Source organism: Scleropages formosus, chromosome 6, assembly GCF_900964775.1.
Source record: "Scleropages formosus chromosome 6, fSclFor1.1, whole genome shotgun sequence".
Taxonomy (NCBI): Eukaryota; Metazoa; Chordata; class Actinopteri; order Osteoglossiformes; family Osteoglossidae; genus Scleropages; species Scleropages formosus.
In genome coordinates, this window is record NC_041811.1 from 6,463,393 (window position 1) to 6,486,665 (window position 23,273).

Genomic DNA, 23,273 nt, shown 5'->3' on the forward strand with positions numbered 1-23,273 from the left:
CAATATATGTAGAGATTCTTAAATAAAGTGTAAGGATTTAACCATAATAAACATGGAATCACTGAACATGCACTGACAAACATAAATCAGAAAATCGCTTTAATTTTGTAATTACGTTAACATATTTACAGGGAAATTATTTTACAAAACTAAGTATAAATAGTTGTAATTGTTGAGTGTTTAATGGGACAGAATAGTTTTTTTTTTTTTGTCATGTTATCACCAACAGTAAATTCGCATTGTTTTATACCTTTATTTTTGTAAAGGATTAGTTACATGGTTATTAAAATGGCTTATTTTTATCTCTAGGTTTTCAAAATTTACGATACTCATTTTAAGTTATTGTGTTATAAATTCTATAAACAAAAGCGACTATCAGAATCGCTGTAAAATGAAACATTTTTGTATCTGAAGGAAGTGCTTGGAGGTGGTCTCTTCATATTGAAAAATATGAAAGAATATCTGCTAAAATGTCCATGTAGTCCTGTTGTTTGAGCAAAGACAATGCAAACAAAAGTCTTATATGGGTTTATCAATGCAAAAAAAAAAAAAAAAAAAAAACACAATTAATTATGAAAACTGGGAGTCTCTTTTAAGAGACTGAGTGTGGAGAACTTTACACGTAATGTACACACACAGCAAATTGAAGAGAGCACAGGAACGAAACAGCCTGAAAAGTGCTGCACGTAGGAGGGAGCTGAGGGACGAGGAGCAGGCTGGGACTGTCCCATGGGTCCGAACAAGGCTACTGCTCCACAAAATTGAGGTGGTAGGTGAGCTGGTGTCCATTGTCCCATGCATACAGCACCTTCTCCTTAGGGTTGTAGTCAATCTGCGTGGTGAAGGCATGCTCGTTGACGAAGGCCAGCTGGGGAAAGGCCTCCGTGCCAGTGTGCGTGTCATAGGCATAGGACACCTCCCCCTCCTTCTGATTGTACACATCGACGGCGTACAGCACCCCACACACAATGAAGCAGTTTCCATATGAGTTGCGCTTCAGTCCCGTGCGCCATGTGGTCTCCTTCCGCACCGACAGGTCGCCTGGGTCCAGCTTGCTGATGACTATAAACTCCTGCTGGGAGTAGTCGTCATCCACGCCTGGGTAAATGACCCACAGGCCACTCTCGTCCACAGCGAAGTCAATGTCCGAGTGGCCGCGCCACTTCCAGGGCGTTGTGTCCTCGTAAACCACATCATGTAGCAGCGTCCAGGCCGCGACATAACGCATGCGCAGGTCATACTTGATGATATTCTTGGTGAAGGCCCGGTTGTAGTAGAAGGCGCCATTGTACACCACATGGCCTGTGCCGATCCAGTTGTATGGCAGCTTGTACAGGTTGCTCCATCGACCTGGGCAGTAACATAAAGCAAAGAAATGTTATAGTGGGGCATTTCGTGAGGGGGCAGAGTTTTATTGTCACTGACATACCTGTTTATAGCTCAGTATTTAACCCTAATACTACCAAATATCCATCCATCCATCGTCAAGAGCCACTTGTCCCAAGCGGGGTCACAGCAAGCCAGAGCCTACCTAGCAGCACAAGATGCGAGGCCAAAGAGGGAGGGGACACGCCCAGGATGGGACACCAGTACACCGCAAGACACTCCGAGCAGGGCTTGAACCCCAGACCCGCCACAGAGCGGGCAGTGGCTGAACTTGCCGCACTGCCATGCTCCCCCCTCTTACCAAATATGACACCTTTAAATTCTACTTATCATTGTCACCACAGCTCCCAAGTACGTAGCAGGGAGCAGCAGATAACACAGTGGCTAGACCTTTTGCCTTTGGATCCGAATATTGCTGAATCAAACCTTTCCTAGGGCTGTGGTATCCTTGGTTAAGATACTTAGACTAAATTGCTCCAGGAAAAGTTACACTGGGTAAGTAGTTATAGGTAACTTAACATTGTAAGTCACTTTGAAGAAAAGCATCAGCTAAATGAATAAATGTCTGAAAAATCGCATATTTTTGGAAAAGCCTGTGCACATGAAACAGGACTAGTACATGAATTAGGATTCCTACAACATGTTTTAGTAAGGATGTTGCTGAGTTAAAACAGATTTGAAGAGAAATGAGAGCTAAAAAAAAAAATGACATCACATCTGTTTTTCACTTTACTTTTACTAGCTATAATTTATTAGTATATTAGCTATTGATTTGCCAAAGAAATTTCTTTGCATTGGCTGGTGTTCTACCCAAGTTGTACCCTGCCTCATGCCCTCTGCTTCTAGGATAGATTCTGGATCATCGTTGTCCTGCACTGGACAAACAGTTAACCATAATGGCTGGATTGATTTGTCTGGAATTATGAAAAACTTTTACTGAGCTTTTGCTAAATAAAATATTATTCACAGTCACATTAATTCAGTTTTACAAGAATCACACAGAGAAAAAGAATGTAAGATTTGGTATTGTTTTGCTTGCATGTTTATACAATTTCAACTGAAGAAAAAAAAAAAAAAGGACTCACCTTGTTTGAAATTTTCCAGGTTCCGGAACTCGACGAGGTTGTTGCCATAGTAATAGTTCGTGACATAGATCTTAGAGTCCTTGGCAACTGGATCTTTCATCCAGGCTCCTTCGTTTCGCCCGTAACTGTGGTGTTTCTTGGGGAGCTCCACAGAGGCAATTGTCCCCTCACATTCCGGCTCTTTCACACACAACACAAAGACATTGTAGAAATGTACATAAAACACTTTTTTTTTTTTTACTACCATTCAAGAAGCTATTGTGTGAAAATTATGGACCAAGAGTTTTCCCTCCAAAAAAGGAAAATTGCAAATACTTTTTAGCTAACCTATGAAGCAAAGTAGGTAGGCCTAGATGGGGTACCTGCTTGGTTTTCAAAGGTGCGACTGCTGTTGTTAGAGTTGTCTAACACCAGCGCGATGGTTGGGGCTGGTCTCTCTGGTCCAGCTACAGCCATAGTTGTGGTGGAAGACGCAGGCTTAGTGGTGGAGCTTGTTGTGGTTGCAATTGTTGTGGTGGTTGGTGCTGCTGTGGGGGCTACAGTGTTGTCCGGGATTGTATCAGAGCCGTGGGACCAGTGCTCTGATTGTACCATCTTGTCCACATTGGCAATGTGAGCTCTGCCGGCATTTTCTGTCAATATCGAAGAGTAAAGCGGAAGCATTAGCTGGTCCATTTTCTTATCATACAGGGCTGCTGTAGGACCTCAGCAAGATCACCATCCTGCTTCCCTGGGCCTTCTGCCAATTCCATCCCTCCATCAATCTGTGCCCCAGCACCTTCCAGAACTTTCTAGCCAAAATGAAAGAATGGCGCTGATGACAGATAGCCTACAAGCTTCCAGCTATTGTTTATCCTTGTATTCTTGAGCCACTGTGAGTTCCATAGCGTGACTTCCAGTGTGCCCCCACTATGTCTAACTCTCTGTGGTCTATCCTGAGTGTGTAAGACCACACAACCCAGCTATTAATAACTATCAGCCTAGTATTATTTTATAGTTAGACAAGCATGTTGAAGTTTTATTTAAAAAAAAAACACTCTACCAGCAGTGGTGTTTATTCCCATTTACCAGAGGAAAAATCCAGGTAAGTCTTCTGTTGGCACCAATATAATACTTGGCTCACATGTTTGTCTAAAGCAGCTTACAGTGTTTGACCTATTTATTCAGCTGGATAATTTTTTATCATTGCAGGGCAAGTATCTTAATCATGGGTACTGAGGCAGGAACAATGGAGGAATGGATCTTCAGGTTATAAGTCCATATCCTGATCTCCTATGCATTCCTGCCCTCTCATGAGAACATTAATTTGAAACTCACACAATGTATCCATCTATCCACAAAACTTCATTAATTGTTTACTTAATCATAGTACTACTTCATTTTTCATAAAGGAATTGTCTCACAGTAGCAATGCATTAATTTTATTTTTGTGCACAATGAATATGATTCCATAAGTGTCTAACGCCAGTATTATACATTATAAAGAACCCACGTTTCACTACAGGATGAAACATTATAAAAACAAAAGCTGAAGAATTACACTGTAAGCCCTAATAAAATATTTTTTCATAATCACAGTGGTGTCTTCATGTTAGAAAAGTCAGAAACAAAACCTCTTACAGCTTTTTTGATGCTCAGTATTCTGCACAGGTGCATGCATGTGGATACATTTCAAAAAGTTTCAGAAAATTCATATTTTAATCAATATCTTCTACTGATGATATCAGCAAGATATGGCACAATCTTCACATCAGAGTCCTTTGTCTGCTTTTGGTCCTTAGGCTGAGTAAAATGCTTGGTTGACAGCTGATTGCTGGCACAAAAATACCCCGTTTTGTATGCAATCCCAAATTTTGCGTTTATCAAGATGCATGCCAGTTTCGACTTGCACCGAGACCATTGATGGTATTTCTGCAGTCCATATTTCACCCACGCTATTAAAGAACATAAATTTCATGAGCCTCGCGGGAAGTGCATCTCAAACCGCAGCATTCCTTCATGAGTTCATATCCATGTCTCCATGTGACATATGAGGACCTGTTCCATCTTCCCTGTCAAACATCTGATTTCCTCTGCGACTCTGGACTTGTTCACATCCCTTCTGAGCTCAGTTATGAGTCTAACGCAATGACAGCCCCGGGGTGATGAACCCATGCCAGATCTTTTCTACAAATCTTAAGGCCCGAGAAGCTCTCGTATTGTTTGAGTGTCTTCGTGCGCAGGCGAAGCAAGCAGGAGAGGTTGCCGATGTGCCCCAGACAGAGGTCCTACCCTGAAGGGAGCTGTCTGTCTGTCTGCGTGTCAAGTCAACAGTCAGTAGCCTCTGAGGGGACTTCCCCCTTCCTCCTTTAACATGCCAATCACCAGTCGCTCCCCTCACCTCTGAAGTCCTTCACAACAATGGCTGTGGAGCTTTAACAATTGTCTCAGCATCAGAGATGGTCTGGTCTTAGCGTGAAGCTTTACGTACGACAAATACCCCCCGTGGGTCCATGGTTCCAAACCACTGCTCGACAACAAGGGCACCTCAACCAGAAGGCCTCTGTAGCCAAATCTCCATGTCTTGATCTCAAAAAGACAGGGCAAAATGCAGGTTAAAGAGATTTCATCCAGGCCGATGATGTTAAAGGTCTGCAAAAAGTTCTCAATTAGACGACAATGACAACAGCATCAAAAGACACTGACATTAGCCAATGATTTTATCCAAAACACGTGTAGTCCCTTTTACTTCGTAAAACTGGGATTTACTAGTTCAAGAGTAACATCAGGATAGAAAATGGTTCAGTTCCTCCACCTCTGTTCTACCAGCTCGCTCTCATTTATGATGAATAAAGAGTTAACCACTATCCTTTTAAATAAAATGGATTTATTTATTTAGCAGACACTTTACTCCAAAGTGATGGACAATTATTATTAAGTATCTGAGACTCACATCCAAGAGAGCTTATACAATCACTTATTCATTTAACTTTCACTCTTTTACTCTCCAGACCAGCTACCAATGTTAGGCTACGTACAATGATTTACACATTTAAACAGCTGGGTCATTTTTACTGACAATTTAGCATTAGTACTCAATGGTCCTACAGCAGTAGGTGGGATTCCAACAGGCAATATCAAAAAAAAAAAACATAAAGGCAGCAGCTTTAACCACTATGCTACCTGCTGTCCCTTATACTACAGGAAATTTAGAGCCACCAACGCACCTGAACAATGTCTTTGGACTGTGGGATGGAAACAAAGCAGTCTGAGGAAACTCACAACAACACAGAGAGCATATGCAAACTTCACACACAAACTTCAACCCATGTCTGGATAAACATCCAGGAGCTGTGAGGCACCAGCAACTGTGGCACCATGCCGCCCACTTCTCCAGAGCACATTTACAGCACTGATCAGCTTCCACCCAATCCCCAACACCCAGACACCCCACAGTCACCCAAAAGCTGAACCGTAAAGATGGGTGGCAAAATGCTAGCCAAAGGGGACTGGAAATCAGTTCAACCAAGCAAGAAATGACAGCATTCTGGCTGGGGTCCAAACACTGAGCATGGAAGCTAGAATCAAAAAATAAACAGAGTACCGAAGTAATGGAGTTGAAGTGTTACAGAAGGTGGGGACAGCAAAGAGATCAACTCCATCAGCAAGCTGTGTATTCAACTGCGAGATCCAATGATGTTAAACATCATTTGTCAAACCCATCCAAAACAATGAGCAAACTTCAGGATTTAGCTGAGCTCCCTAAAACCACAAATAAATAACCAAGAATCCATTCATAATATGGGTCATATTTACATTTATTCACTTAGCAGATGCTTTTCTCCATAGCAACTTACAATGGATACTATGTAGTGTTGCTAGCCCATACACCTTATTCACCAAGGTGGCTTACACTGCTAGAGACACTACTTACACTTGGTCACTCACCCATACATCAACAGAACACACTCTTTCTGCATCACTCACACACTATGGGGGAACCTGAACAGCATGTCTTTGAACTGTAGGAGGAAACCAGAGCACCCAGAGGAAATCCACACAGAGAACATGCAAACTCCACACAGACTGAGAGGGGATCAAACCTACGTTCTGTCGCACCACTCAGGTGCTGTGAGACAACAGCGCTACTTGCTGTGCCACCATGCCGCCCTTATGTGCCAGCATATCTGGTTGTCATGTATTTTTGTACACAGTTTATATTTTCAAACATGCTTCACAGTGTGCCTCTCATTTCATGGTGTTTTATAAATTTTATGAAACATACTGAAGGCCAGGGGTATGCCTAAAGGGGTGGCACGGGGTGGCACCCTCCAAGACCCCCTCCGAATTATGATTGCCCCCCAACGCTATTGGGTTACAGTACTGTCAGTCTGACAATGCTCAACGCCATTGGATCAGAGCACTGTCAATACCTGCCTAATTTGCAATGCGGAATCACAGTACCACATTTTTCAAACAGGAGGAGAGACATGAGTTGACCATAGACCACATCTCCATTCATAGTATGAACACACTCAATTATATATTTTGAAATATGTGGACTGGGGTGTTGTCGTTCTCTGCTGCAATAACATGCAGAGGTGAACTCCAGATAACAGCAACAGAACTGAGTGATGTAGCCTACTGATGGCGGAAGCCTCGATTGCCCTAGTACAGATAATCCTCGTGGGTATAACAGCTTCAAAAGCTCCCAGCTTAGCCTAGGTAATGTAACTTCGGCAGACTTCCCGTGCCCTCCCCCAGACTGGTCCTTGGCCCCCCTGTGCCACCTCATTTAAAAAATCCTGGAATCACTCCTGCTGAAGGTCTGCAGTTAACTTTTGATTCTAAATTTCTCATACCTAACAAATGGAGGTTCAGCTCAAAACAGACAGCCTCGTGTCTCACCTCTGCTGGAGGAGCTCTGCTCAGTGTCTTCAGCCTTGTAGTAGGTGATGCCCCTGATAACGCCAGGCTGATGGGCTGCTGCCTTAGCCTTGGCTGTGGGATCTGCAGGCTTGGCTGCCTTGGCAGGCCTTGCACTCTCCTTCTTGGGCTTTGCCAGCTTCTCTGGCTTCTCTTTGGATGGCTTCGTGGGTGGCTTAGAGCTCTGTGTCTTCTTGCTGGGGTACTTGGTGGTCTCTTTGCCTTTTCCCACTGCCGTTTCCTACCAGTGCAATGATATGTTCTTCAGAATGGCTGCCCAGTCACTTGAGTTTGAGATTTGAAAAAAAAAACCTTAAATTTCGGTCTTACCTGAGTTTTGCTGTCCGGAGAAGCGGCATCCTTCTGCAGGAGCTGGAGGCCCAGGCTGTTGATCTCTTTCTTTATGCTCACCATGATGTCGGAGTAGTTCTCATAGCGTTTCAGCTGGTCCTTTAGGGCAACTACACTATCCCTCACAAAGTCGTTCTCCCTGGTCAGGTTGGTCCTAATAGTCTGAGGAATCCGGTGGAAGATTATAAAGTATATCAGTATAATCTGTCAGCACTCACTTGTAACTCAGTTTTGGGATAAATTACTTTTTAGATCTCTGTCATAACAGCAAAATTAAGGTCTGCTAGAGTTTGATAGTACATAAATTGTCATTACTCTCACATTTTAACCAAATATTTTCCTGTCAATTTTAAACAGTGAACAGATTTTCAGGACATCCCATAATAAAACCTCAAATAACATCAGCCTGTCATCATTGCTGCTGATAACCATTAACACGACAGGCCTGTCCCCCTTTCAGTCTCTGACTTGAAAACCTCATTTGGTTCCAATTAGAGAAACCACTCGGGCTCAATGAGTTAAGTGTGGTAAACCACACAGCACACTTCCATCAAGCCACACTTGACTGCCAGTTCTGGGAGAAAAACAAGACATAAATCATTGCCTGTACTGATTTTCTAAAGTGTAAATTCATGATTTTCCTCTCGATGAACTGTGTTTTTCTTACTCGTAACTATTTATTCATTTAGCTTTGAATTGATCATTTGCCAATCCCAGTCTTAATGCAGAATGCTAGGCAAACAGAGGGAATTGTTTCAACACACCATTTACCCTGAACAGCAAGTCTTTATATTGGGTGAGTACATTAGAATACCTAGAGAAGATCAATATTCAAAAAACACAAAACATGTTAGTTCTCCACTGGCATATCTGGAGTTGGAGTTAAACCTACAAATCTGCAGTTATACAAAAACAACTACACCAGTAGAGCTGACTGCCATCCTGCCTTGTTCTTCTTCATTCTCTTTCTGCTTACCTCCTCCAGATTATTCATCTGGGTGACAACCTTGTTGATGTACGAGTGAACTTTCATGAGGTCCATGCTGTACAGTGTTCCCTCCAACAAGTCCACCATGGACTGCAGCTGTAGACAAAATATTTCACTGAATCACATGAAGAAGGAAAACCTGCTTTTGGAAATCACGCATAGATTCCAACACCAAGGACCATCAGGACTTCAAAATGAATCTATGGTTTGCATGGGATACACTTAGAAGGACATACTCAAACTATGACTGATCTCCAGTTTTGTAAGAGCAGGGAAGAGATAGGTTAACATCCACCACTTTGTACATTTCTGAATACCTCAAGGCCACTCCCTCCCTATGCTCAGGCCCACCAAGGTACCCCTTCCCAATCCATGGCCAAGCAAGCCCAAGAGATACCTTTAGCAGTTCCGGTGCCTGCTTCTTCAGCTTCTCCATCTTCCACTCATTCTCACAAGGGTTGAGTGAGGAGGGAGGCGCTGTGCATGAGCAGCGGCAGTCAGAGCCAGAGCTAACAGTCTCTACGGTGTAGAAGTCCTCAGGACGTGCGCTCCCGCTGCGGAGCCGGCTGCAGGCATCCCTCGTCAGAGGCCGCATGATGCACCTGCATCGGCAGTCTGAGCCCTCTGAGGTCATGCGCACCGGCTCCGTTTCTCCAAAGATCTGCCACAGCAGAGCAAGAAGGTGAGAATATGATGGAGGAGTGAAGTGTAGAACATCAACCTACACCCAAAAACATGTGTTTAGTATAAACCTAGGGATGAAGACACATTTTGCTCATCAAAATTCATCCCAGTTTATTGGGAATGCTGGTTGAATGGGCTACAATAGTTATGTTAGATTCTGGGCAAGCCTTGCTGACAACCATGTTTCCATGAAAATCCAAAAGTCTCAAAAGAAAAGTAAGCTGTTGTACGTGGTTGCCTTGATAGATATTAGGATTTTTCCTTTTGCATAAAAACTAGACAGAAAATCAGGTGAATAGACCTGTTTTGTGGGATGTCTATAAATCAGGTGATGGATATAAACTGTGACATTTTGGAAAAATCTAAGGTCTCAGTTTGCTGAGTGATAAGTGATAAGGAAATATCATCAAATGTAGAAAGTATGGGATTTAAAAAAAAAAAAAAATGGAACATCTGGTGACACCGTTAACAAGCTATCATTGTCCACCTGTCATCTAATACAGTTGTACACGGACTTAGACATTAATAACTAAATATACAATTTAAGCTCAAATGCAACTACACATTAAAAAATGCATATAGGGTCCCATATATACAGTGTACATGTACTGTAACAGAAAATATACCTAGAAAAACAAATTACTGAAAGGATGAAAAATCACATGCGTTACTTCTAGGAATTCTGTGAATGACGATATTTTGGGTTTTACACTTTGCATGTCCATTGCATTAAATGTGATCTAAAGTCCTTTTCAGTGGTTTTAAGAAATCAGTCCACTGGTGAAATTTCTGATAACTATATCTAGATAACTGGAACACACTGATTATTTTCCATATTTAATTATTTATTCCATTAGTTGATGATTTTCTTCAAAGCAATTTAAAATGTAAACCTGCTTACACTGATTTACTCATTTATGTAGCAGGGTAATTTTTAGAGCAATTCAGGGTAAGTGCTTTGATCAAGAGAATTACAGGGATTTAAATCTGGGTCTTTATGAGGGAAAGATGGTGGCTCTAACCACTACTCCCCTTGCTGCATATTAGTGCCTGTGCACATGTAGCTGATTTGAGCCAATGAACTTGAAACTGGCTGTGTGTGTGACATGAGCTGAATCTCAAATGTTGCTGGCCACTTCCTGTGAGTGAGAAGGAATCTGGTGGAAAGCACAAGCTCTTACGCTTCAACTGCAGGATTGGAAACATAATGAGCAAGAACAGGAATTGCTGCTTCTCCACCTGTTTATCTTCACTGACCAATTTGTTAAGATCTCCATCCATCCAATTTCGAAAACCACTTTTTCTGGCCAGTGTCACAATGAACCAGAGCCTATCCCAGAAGCAATGGGGGGTACATATTAGACAGTATGCTGGTCCATTGAAGGGTAGCCACACAAATTAAGAGAAGTTTAGCATACAAGTCCATTTAAACTGTATGTCCTTGTAAGGAAACCTTCACAGACACAGGGAAAACAGGCAAACTCTGCATGGACTGAGCAGGGATTAAACCCATGTTGTCACGCACCACTCAGGTGCTGTGAGGCAGCATTACCGGCTGTGCCACCCTCAGCAGAAAGATCTCTCGCAGAAAGAATATATCCAGCTAACGATGCATAACCTTTCATGACCTTTTCAGTAATCAGTGTCTTTTTTGGAAACACTCACAATACAGCAAAAGTGGGACAGTGGAAGACTCCTCTCTGACAGATTTTTTAGTTTATTAATTTTCTTAGTTTATTTAAATATTATTTTTTTTTAATCATTTCATCACACCCACGAAAGCTCATAGTGGACTTTCCTTTGCGTAACGATAAAAACAATACCAGGCATTTGTGACAAATTCAAAACGTATTCACCAAATTAAAATTAAATTACAAACAAGGGCATTAAAAGATAGGGAACTGAACCAGCTATGAGGCATGTTTTCAGCAACTCGTGTTTGGGCTGGGCACGGCTCTGGGAGCGCAGCCAGAGCCAACAGCAAGTCCTAAAATAACAGTTCCCTCCGAGATGGGCCAGCTGACAGGTGTCTAAATTACGTCTTTTTTTAAAACTTGTACACGATTACAGTATGAGCATCATAAGGAATATTACAAACAATCTATTACAAAACAATATGACTGCATTCTGAATATATTCAACAGCTGTACTGATCAGTATTCTGCTCACCTGTTTTTTGCTTCATATTGGTGCACATGAAAGACATAATAGATGGTGAAGTCAATATGTTCTATGATTACCCACCGAGCGCTGCATGCATAAATGGTTTGCAAACACAACAGTGCCACATGGCTGCCCGTCTTAGAACTTATTGACTGTGCCATGTAAGATTTCTCCCTTTCTGTACTTCTTACATCCATCATTTTGTGCCGTTCTCCACATGATAGAGGTTGTGTAGGTCGAATACTCTAGCAGCTACAAAAAAAAAAAAAAAACAGCCCTTATAGCACTGGAGGAATCTTGAAATTCATAGGCATGGAAGAATGGTTAAAGGATCCCATCTGTTGTGGCCAACAAACACGTGGTTCTCAGAAGTACAGCCAGACGTGCAGCTCACCGGATGTCTTTGAATCTCAGGCATGTATTAAATCATAAGGGAGGGGGACAAAAAAAAATCAAATATTCATATGCTTTGTTGACTCTGGGACAGATGCCATGCAATGTTCAGCAGGATGTGCATGAAGACGCACTGTGGTATACACACTCCATCAAAACACATGCCACACATCCTGCAGGGTCCTAATAAGAGGTCAGGAAGACTGTCTTCTCTCTGATGCCCACCACCTTCCCCAAGAAGCCGCAAAGGGGCAGGGCTGATGTTTACACAACCTATGAACACAGGGTTTATGGATAATAAGTTTGATGGAGGATCTCCATCTTAAAAGACCAGTGAGCACCTGCCACCCTCATTTGGGGCTGTGGGTGGGAGGGTGGAGCACTTAAGATAATTACCCCAGAGTGACAGCTTCGACCCGTGTCACGAGGGGTCACATTCTCCCATGGGGGAAGCCCAGCAGCTTGGACTGACTCCACGAGCAGGGCCCTCTGTGGAATGCTCACACACCAGGCCTCTTTGTGCAGCGGCTGGACTGCGACAAAACGACCCATCGTGCTCTTTCTCTCCCTCAACCCACACAACTGCCCCCACCCATGACCTCCAATTCAAAGGACCACCGCTGCTTCAGGGCTCTGCAACATGACCAAGTATGGTCACCCCCGAGTATGAAATTAAAAAATTCACTGAAGTTCACAAATGTACACATATTTGTACTGTAACAATATCCAGAACATATTGATACTGATGACAAGTCTAGGTGGTCCTCAATTTACAGTAGATAATATTCCGACAACTTAGTAATTAAGTCCCAAACTCCATTATACTGTATAATACAAACCATAATATATGCAATGAACATGTATGATTGCTACATTGCATATAAGCAGTTTGTTATATTTTTGCACTAACTTCACTCATTATTCATGTTAAAATAATACTAATATAGGTTAATATATTACAGTACAAAAAAGGGGGGCGCGGTGGTGCAGTGGGTTAGACCGGGTTCTGCTCTCTGGTGGGTCTGGGGTTCAAGTCCCGCTTGGGGTGCCTTGCGATGGACTGGCGTCCCATCCTGGGTGTGTCCCCTCCCCCTCCGGCCTTACGCCCTGAGTTGCCGGGTAGGCTCCGGTTCCCCGCGACCCCATATGGGACAAGTGGTTCAGAAAATGTGTGTTTGTGTGTGTGTGTATTACAGTACAGGGGGTGCGGTGGCGCAGTGGGTTGGAGTCCCGCTTGGGGTGCCTTGCGATGGACTGGTGTCCTGTCCTGGGTGTGTCCCCTCCCCCTTCGGCCTTACGCCCTGTGTTGCCGGGTAGGCTCCGGGACCCCGTATGGGACAAGCGGTTCAGAAAATGTGTGTGTGTATTACAGTACAGCATTGTAATTATATTTTCAAAATACACCATTATTTTCACTTTCATTTCTAAATCTGTATTATTGTGCTTTTTCTTTTCACTACCACTTGAACACTTTTTCACTTGCTGATCATTGTGAATAAAGTAACTTGAAGGAAAATTTGTAAATAAAACATTGTAAATGAAACACAGTCGCTTATAGACACATTGCTGGAAACGAAAATAAATACGGTGCCTTGCAGTGACGCGACCAGCCAGTGTTATCGCACAGCAAATGGAGTGGTCATCGTAGATGTTACAACCAAACATTAATAAGGTTAACGGGATGGCTGATGTAAGTCTGGATGGCCATAAGTCAAGAAGCACTTATAACATGATATTTAACTAATAAGACTTGCAGCCAGGTGGTTTGGACATAACTTTGAGACTGAACTCGCAAGCAGCTCTTCATGTTTTCAATAGGTTAATGGTCTTAATGGTTGCAGACACATGCATGGAAAAAAGAATGCAGTAATAAACTGCAGAAGCAAAACATAATACACATCTGTTAAAACTGACATGAAAAGTGGTGGGCAACAGGTGGCATAGTGGTTAGCCACTGTCTTTAAATGGAAAGAACCCAGGTTTAAATCCCACCTCTGCTGTAGTACTCTCAATCAAGGTACTTATCCTGAATGAATACAGTAAAAACTACCCTGCCGTATAACTGGTGAAGTAATTCTCCTACTTTAACATAGTAAGTTGCTTTGTAGAAAAGCGTGCACTAATTGAATAAAATAAAATAATTATTCAAAAACTGCTGTAGTTCTATTCAGTAAAAGCACCATTTCCTATGCAGAGCTGCTGGCTGCAACTGTTGATGCCTGGAAGCCAAAGGTCAAAAAAATGGAGGGAAACGAGCAATTGATCAGACCCTGGTTGCACACATGTGGAATATATACACCATAAAGGTTTCAGACCCACTCGGGTCTAGATCTGCTCCGTGGCTGTTTGCTGGTGCCATCTGCTCCACTCAGACTCAATGCGCTGAGAACGTCCGTCCGCTCCCTAGGTGAAGAGCCTCATTAAAGTCAACAGAGCAAAGAAGCGAGCAGGAGCTCATTAGTGCAGGAATGCAGCTGCGGTGAAGTCGGCTTGGTGCTGGGGGGGAGGTTGCATTAACCTCCACAGCAGAAGATTTACACCCAGACCTCATCTTTAGCAGTGAGTGAAGATCCCCCAAGAACAGGACAGGAAGTGGCCTCCGGGACTGTCGCAAGACAAAATGGCAACCGGCTAACAGACACTCCACACACAGTGCAATGTATGGGCAGATCAAGCCCCACTGGGAGGGGCTATGTCCCTACAGGTCCTCAAACTCCACCACTATTGTCCTGTAGCCCCACATCGAACTGCTTAAGACTGATTTTGATGGTGCCATGGTAACACAGGAATGAGAGGTTTGTAACTCAGAGTTGAGAATGTACAGATAATTTTGGCAAATTCCTGCTTGATCAAATTGGGGGTGGGAGTGTGATGGGTGGATAGAAGTGATGAACACATGAATACACCAGGATCTTCTTCATGTATACAGGTATGCATCATTTCAGCAACCCAACAACCAAGAACACTAAGAGATGTGCTTCACGATGTTCTGACAGCGCTACCGATGTAGTCTTCATTTGAAAGTCAGAGGGTTTGAACTTCCACGTGCTCTTATTTTTAGAAATGCCTCTGAGATTGTGTTCTGATCTGGAAAAATTCACTGCTGCAGCTCTGAGACTAACCCATCAAGCTACAAATACTTTTGTAGTAGAATGAACCTAGGAACTACTGTAAACATTGTAATGTTAGGTTTCATTGCTCTACCTGGGAGGTCTTTTCAGATTCTCTTTAAACTGAGCAGATGATGCTTGAAGAAATGAGCTACATTTATCAGACACTTCTCTTCAAAGCAATGTACAGCTCAGAGAACAACACACACACACACACACACACACTTTCTGAACCACTTGTCCCATACAGGGTCACGGGGAACCAGAGCCTACCTGGCAACACGGGGCATAGGGGGAGGGGGAGGGGACACACCCAGGACAGGACACCGGTCTGTTGCAAGGCAGTCCAAGCAGGACTCAAACCCCAGACCTACTGGAGAATAGGACCCGGTCCAACCCACTGCGCCACTGCACCACCACTCCCCGCATGAGAACAATACAAAAAGTGTATTTTGTATGAGATGTACGTCGCTTTGGAGAAAAGCATCTGCTAAATGAATAAATGTAAATGTAAGTGCATTACATCAACAGGAGAGATTCTGATGCAGACACATGATTCTTGAGTATAGTCAATTTGTCACATTCTACCATATTAACTAGTATACATTATACAAGTTTTCCATTATTAAACAAACTGTTACAAAAATTAAACATGAACGTTTAGACATTTATCATGCACTTATGAGATCAGAGGAGAACTGAGTCCAAAAGAGGTGAGTTTTGAGACCTTTCTTAAATGTAGAGACATTCAGCAGTTTTGAGTGATACCTTTGAGCATGAGACCACACATTTATACAGCTGGGTAATTTTTACTGAAGCATTTTACATTCATTGAGCTAATACTTTTCTCCAAAACATCTTACACTGTTAAGGTACTTAAAGTTATTTACCCATTTATACAGCTGAGTAATTTTACTGGAGCAATTTAGGGTAAGTACCTTGCTCAAGGGTACTATAGGCAGAGGAAGAATTTGAACCTGTGGGTCTAAAAGCAGCATCACCACCCACTACACTCTCAGCTGTCCCATTTCACAGATGTACATTGCTAAAGGGTTTCACAGCAGGAGGTGGGAAACTTTAAGGTCTTAATCCATCCAGTACAGCAGTGCTAACCACTGCACCACCTGCTGTACAGCTGCATTCAATCTTGTCTGTCCAAACAGAATGCATTCACCACAGTTTGCGGTATGGATTAACAGGACAACTAAATTGCTATTCTGCTGAAACAAAAGATTGCCAAAAACATACCTAGAGCTACTGAGGGCATGGAATGGAATGATGTACTGTATGCTGGCAAGATTTAAAGATGTAACAGTAACTGAAAATGGATGAGAAATAGTCACAAGAGAAAGTGACATGAGAAACCCAGACTAGGGAAAGAAAAAGTGGATCTCCAGGCTCACATCCTGCCTCAGACGATGCTGTGAACTTGAGTAGGGTCTAAAAGTGTGGTCTCTCTTTCTCGGCTGCATATTCATCAGCCACCTTCCTCCCCGATCCCTCAACAACTCTCCATCTGTACGGCACCCTTTTCAAGAATCTGCCCCAACTACTTGGCCAGAGCTTGGCAAGTTCTGCTTCAGGTTCTAACTAAAAACTTTCAGGTGGTATACTGGTTAAGGGTTTAGGCATCATACCAAACAGTTACAGGTGGAAGTTCTCCAAGAAGTGGAAGGAACACCAATTAAAAAAAACACCCAGAATATCACACACAGACTGAAGCTGCTTGTCCTGGGCAGGGTTACAGCAAACCAGAGCCTAACCCAGCAACACAGGGGGTAAGGCTGGAGGGAACACACCCAGGACGGGATGTCAATCCGTCACAAAGCACCTTAAGGGGGACTCGAACCCCAGACCCACCAGAGAGGAGGACCTGGCCAAGCCTGCTATGCCACCATGCCCCCCACTAACCTGGAATATAAATGGAGAAAACTGCAAGAAGCTGTACAGATACCATTTCAGTTTGCAAAAACTTAAATGACGGGTATTGAACCAGATGTGTTTCATCAAAACATTGATCTGTAGAACAAGGTGAATTTATCAGTTTGGATTAAAAAGCATCTCCACAGTGACTAAACATTGTTATGATCTTAAAGCAAAACTACTGAAGAAGGGGGATCCAGGACTGGAGACTGGAGCCAGGGTCAAAAAAATCCAAAAATGAGAGACGTCTTTGCTTGGAGAGGGCCTTTCCTGGCACGAGGCGTCGGATCAAAGTGAACCTAATCCGAAACTGTGGAATGTTGTTTTTACATCGGAAGGCCGAGCAGTTGCCGCTGTCCTTCGGCACTCGGGCCTGAATGGTACAGATAATTAGCTTTATTTCACTCTCAGGTCTTGATACGGTGCCCAGGTCTCATTAAGTGCCACTCCATGCGAGCGCACTGCCTGCTCCACTGTGGCTCCTTTTTAATTGGTCTCCAGAATGGTGCTTTGGTGGTCAGACAGAGAACTCATAACGGTGTTTATATCAATTAGACCTACTCTGCCAAGACATACTGTCTTGGAGTCTTGGTGGAAGTTCTCTAAGAACCATCTTAAAGGAACTCTGTGTGTGCATGTGTGTGTGTGTGTACAGGTGTCCCTTCACTTATGACAGGGTTTTGTTCCGATGACCTAGCATTTACTTCATCATAAGTGGCAAATCCCTTTATAATATGCATTAATCCTCTGTTGGATAAAAGTCATTTGTTATGTTATTTCAGAGATAATGCATGTCAAAATGATACTCATGCAGATGAATCCATCCATCCATCCATCCATCCACACATCATTTGAAACCACCTGTCCCATACGGGGTCGCGGGGAACCGGAGCCAAACCCGGCAACACAGGGCGTAAGGCTGGAGGAGGAGGGGATACACCCAAGACGGGACGCCAGGCGTGCATCGCAGGGCACCCCAAGCAAGACTCAAACCCCAGACCCACAGGAGAGCAGGACCTGGTCCAACCCACTGCACCACCATCCATCCATCCGTCCATCCATCCATCCAATTTCAATAAATGCTTGAATCAGAGCCTATTGCAAAAGCATCAGGCACAAAGCTAAGGGGGTTACATCCTGAATGGGATGCCAGTCAATATAGAATTATAATATGAGTACAGTAAAATATTATATTTTCATACTGCATTATTATTTTCACTTTTATTTCTTAATCTGTGTTCTGTCGCTTCTTTCGTTCTTTTCCCTGCAGCACAAGAATACTCAAGTAACTTGAATGGAATCACAAATGAAATGTGCTGTAAATATAACTACACTTTTGCAAATAAAACGCAATCGCTAACAGACACACTGATGGATTCAATGAGAAATACGGAGCCTTGCAGCAATGCAGCCAGCAAAAAATATCGTACAGCTGACGGAGCAGTCGCGATAGACATTACAGCCAACATTAATAAGGTTAATTGGATGGCAATATGAGTCTCGGTGGTTTTTAAGTGGCAAGGACCACCTCTACGAATATATGTTGGAATAAAAGGATAGATGGCACAGAAATGCATCTTGTAATATAGATGGAAAAATTAGATCTTTTAAGAAAAATGAAAATACTGGTGTGTCTACAGAATGCCAACAGGGAAATAAAGATCAGTGTTCACATCAGGACCTGGACATGATCTGAAGTCCAAGGCCACTGACACACCACACAGGAATGGAGCCTACACTTTGGATACAGTGACCACATTAGAGAGTCATGCCACACAGACATGTCAAAGAAAGTGCTCACAGAAGCAATCTGTCATACAGAGAAGTTGAGGGAACAGAGGCAGGGCAAAGAACATAAGCTTCCTTTCTGGAACAATATGATGTCTGTGTCTGGGTTGTATTTCCTTTCTCCCCGAGCTTGTGGTGAGGTTCTGAAAGAGTGTGAAACAGCTGGCCCTTCCCAAAAAAAAGATCAGAGATACTATACACCACTGAGACATGCAAATGACACCACATGAGTGATTTACCAAATCTGCTATTTCAGGTATTGTAAACATGCTGTCATCAGACGGACTTCAAGACGGGAAATTAACACAATTTTTGAGGTATTGTTTTCCATTGTTGGCCTAATTTCCTGCTGGCAGCAGAACCAGCCAACCACTTGATGTACACCACGCCTCAGGTTCACAATCCACCCCTCAACCCCTCCCCAAGAGAGGGTTGTCTCGCCTCTCTGGAACCTTTCTTAGTGTCTCCATGGTGACCCAAGCTTGTTTACAGCTAAAACTCAGCATAGATGCAAAACCCTCTTCCCATGCTGTCAAGCCCCTTCTCCTGGTCCTGGCCACTTCTGAACCACTGGTCTGGAAGGCTGCAGTCCAGTAACCTCCAGCCTGAAAGTGGGCATACAGCAATCACTCACCACATGTTGGCAGGATGTGTCCAGCAAAATGGACTGCTACATTTTTCATGTGTTGCGGACATTTAGATGGCAAAATACATAACGACAGATAGAAATGCCATTCTTAAACCTACATGTTATATTATTACTATTATGTATTTATTTAGTTGATGCCTTTTCCAAATTGACTTGGGCTAACTTTGTACGCTGTTACTTGCAATTTTTTTCCCATTTATACAGTAGGATTTTACTGTATCTTTTCGCGATTTTACCTCTTGATCAAGGGTACTACAGCAGGAGATGAGATTCAATCCTGGGATTCTCAGTTGCAAGGTGGTGACTAACTGTCATGCCCACAACCACACCCCAAACGCAAACACCTGGCTTATCAGCAGGGCAGGGTATAAAATGTGCCACCCCACCGATCTCAGGTCGTGGAATCTCTTAGAGACAACCAGCTCACCTTCACCTTGCAGCTCCCTTTCTTGCCCACCTCCTCGTCCCTGAGCCCAGCTTCCAACGGTTTTCACCTTCGCCTCATCAACCACGATCACAGATCATCCCTCAGAACAATGTTCCCGCCTCGATTCTGAACCCACGCCTGTCCCCAACCACAAGCATTGGTTTACCCCTTCGTTTTTATAATGAACGATCCCGCCTTTGAGTCCTCCCTCCAGTGTCCAGCCCGTGTCAATCACACTAACCACTATGCTATCTGACATACAAGCCTAATGGAGTACATGTGGATAACTGGTAACCTAGCATTGAAAGAACGGGCTGTGCAATCATGAAGTTCTGAATTAAAATCTCTGTTGTGCAAATGTGGGTAAATAAATGACACAGCAGAGGAGGATGGACAATTCCCTCAGAAGCAGCTCTTGTTTGTGTCTTGTGTGAGAGCTCCTCTTGAGAGCCATTTGTTGCCAAAGCGCTGGGGGGGGGGGGGGGGGGGTTGCATGGGAAGTGCCACGCCCAGTGGCTAAGGTCCATTCCATTCCACTCCTCTCCCTGCTCTCTGCCACTGTGCTCACACGATCATGGAGACAACTGGAGGGTGTGGATACCCATAAAGGGAGCTACAGTCTATCAAAGTCACTCAGATCAGACAGAACAAAGGAAACTAATGGAAAGTTCTCATTCCCACACCATTTTATTAACAGAAACTGTCAGTTTGTGGATTGGAAATGGGGTGCTGTGAAATGGACTGTGATGAAATTTTAAACCTAATCCATCCCCCGAAAGAAACTTTGATGCCCATATATGGTAACTCAGTGTCTCGCACTGTCAGCACCTGCATGTGATGAGAGTAAAGACACTATGGATTAGTTTCTTGGGTGCTTCAGCAGCAGTGTGAACAATGGCAGTGTTTACAGACCAAGGGCAGGATTTCATCTTGAACCCTTTTCAGCAACACCTCACTGCTCAGCTGTCATCCTGCGGTAGGGATCACAGAGGATGTGTCACAACCACCAAAAATGTGGGTACCGCAGCACAACAGCTGACTAAGAGAGGACAGACCTGGAACAGCTGCTGTGGTCTGACACTATAATACCCCGGAAATACCACAAGAAAGGGTAAAAAAGTTCCTCCTCTTTTTGAGGTTGTGATACAGAGTGGGAACTAAGGGTGGGAATGGAAAAGTAATGGAACTTGGATGTGCGGCAATGAGAGAATTGAGAGATCTATTCAGTTTTATTCTGTTGTTCTGTAGCAATTTATCATTTCTTTACTGCATTCATCATTTGAAAAATATTCAGCATCTGTATACAGAGGGGGTGTGGTGGCGCAGCGGGTTTGTCCGGTTCTCATGGAGGGGCCGGGGTCTGAGTCTTGCTTGGGGTGCCCTGCGATGGACTGGCGTCCTGTCCAGGGTGTTTCCCCTCACTCCTGTGATTTCCGGGATAGGCTCCGGCTCGCCGCGATCCCGCTCGGGACAAGCAGTTTTTGATAACGGTTGGTTGCATTTACACACCCGAAAATCGGACTTTCCCTTTGCACATGATTACTCCAGTGAGTGAAGCATCGATTAAGGTGGCAGACACCCTGGGTTGAAAAAAATGTTTTAAGAATTAAACTTTAACCGCATATCGTTATAATATTTGAAAGGACAAACGCGCTCGGCTTTAAAAACACCTGGTGGGGCCACTGTTCTAAATGTGAGCGCTGCGCTGGGAGACGCGACGCGCCCCGGATTATCCGCTCTGACAGCCGGCGGATTCCGCGCGCGCTCCGGAGTGTGAACACATGAAAGGGTTAATTCTCCGGAGAATCGGGCATCCACATGATGTGTCCTTTTCTTTTTGCTCGCTAGGGCCACATTCCTCTGGTACTGCAAAAGCCGGACGAGTGCTTCAGTTTATCCCACCTGACCCGCGCGGAGCTGCGCAGGTGAAGCTCCGTCACACCTGCCCGCGCGCACGGACTTCGACCTCAGCACCTGCACTCAAACGTCTGCGCGCTTTTTGAAAAACACTGTGATCTCTCCGGAATTCGGGTGCCTTCCAGTTAAACTTGTTGTCTGACGTCCTTACGACCCTGGAACTATGATCTGAATTCGTGAATATTGTACTGAAGTTGTAAGAGTCCGATGTTCTTTGTGTTTCCTATCGTAGGGCACGTGCTGGCCCACGTCGCGCCCCCCGCACAGCCCAGCGAATCCAGCCCATCATGTGCAGGTCCCTGTTGTGATGATCACGATCAAGGAGAAGCACGAAACACACATCACACACGTGGGGTGAAGAAGACACGGCTAAGCGCAGACGAGCTGCGGGGGGTCTTTGTCATAGCCACAAGTACATGAGGTTAATTCGTATTCATAATTCGTATTATAGAGACGCGTCGAACACTGTATTCTGCACTGTGCACAGACGAGCAAGGTCTTAACTTAATCATTTCATAACTATATTATCATCTACGATATGAGGTATTAGGCTAGAGAGGCCATTACATTTAATAGCTTAAATGAATAAATACAGTAATGCATACCTGAAAATCAGCAGATAAATATATAATTAATATTTTCTTGAATATACAAGTACACGAGATCAAAATGAAGTACGAACTATTTTAATTGCACTGTGTATTTTATGCATATTGTGAAACACAGTGGCTGCATTTCCTCATTCTCAAGGAGGAGTGAGGTTCACCTGAATGGACGCATCAATCACGGTTTTTTATTTCCACAGGTGGTTGTAAAGGCGATGATGTGACAATTATTAATTATTAACGCACCACGCGCTCTCACTCACCTTGCTCTGTGCGGTGACGTGCTGACACACCACCAACAGGCAGACGATCGTGTTTGTACATGATCTCCACATCTCTGCGTAAAATCCAGGCACCCAAGGATGATAAGTTTTGGTCCGGGCAAGAAATGAGAAAAAAAAAGGAGTAATAATAACTGCAGTGTTCCCCAGCTAATTTGTTCCAGCGAAGTAAAAGGAATATATCAGAGGTGGCCGGTCGGACGCTCGGCTCTTCCGACAGATGCGCTTCTCCCGCCGCCAGAGCAGCCCAGCGCGAGACACCCTTATCAGTAAAGAGCGGGCGCGCGCGCAGACGCGCTTTTTCCTCCTCGCGCCTTCGGACACGTGGAGGGCGGAGCGAATCCGGCATCGGCGCCCTGCCAGCCCGGGAATAAAAACTACACACAGAAATGTCAGGGGTCGTGGGAGTTGGAGTTAGACGAGCTCTTCATCTAACTGTTTTATTCTCTTTCTTTATATATATATATATATATATATTTATTACGAAATCGCATCTAGAAAAATCACAAAGTTGCATGAATGAAAATACACCGCTAGTAGTTGCAAGGAGTTAAGTTCATTCTTGCTGTTGTAATTTAGTAGCAACTTCCGACGATATTAAAAAAAGACAAATACCTA

At 43.8% G+C, this 23,273-nt stretch overlaps 1 protein-coding gene across 1 annotated transcript; it reads right to left on the reverse strand.

The window, feature by feature from the left end:
* Positions 1-547: 547 nt before the first annotated feature.
* LOC114910724 (olfactomedin-like protein 2A) lies at positions 548-22,906 on the reverse strand. Its single transcript, XM_029252988.1, has 8 exons — positions 22,638-22,906; positions 9,113-9,376; positions 8,704-8,811; positions 7,707-7,889; positions 7,359-7,617; positions 2,834-3,103; positions 2,472-2,651; positions 548-1,350 (listed from the first exon to the last, which is right to left on the reverse strand). The coding sequence occupies exons 1-8, from the start codon at positions 22,707-22,709 to the stop codon at positions 746-748; spliced, it is 1,941 nt and encodes a 646-aa protein (XP_029108821.1). The 5' UTR covers positions 22,710-22,906; the 3' UTR covers positions 548-745.
* Between the last annotated feature and the right edge of the window lie 367 nt (positions 22,907-23,273).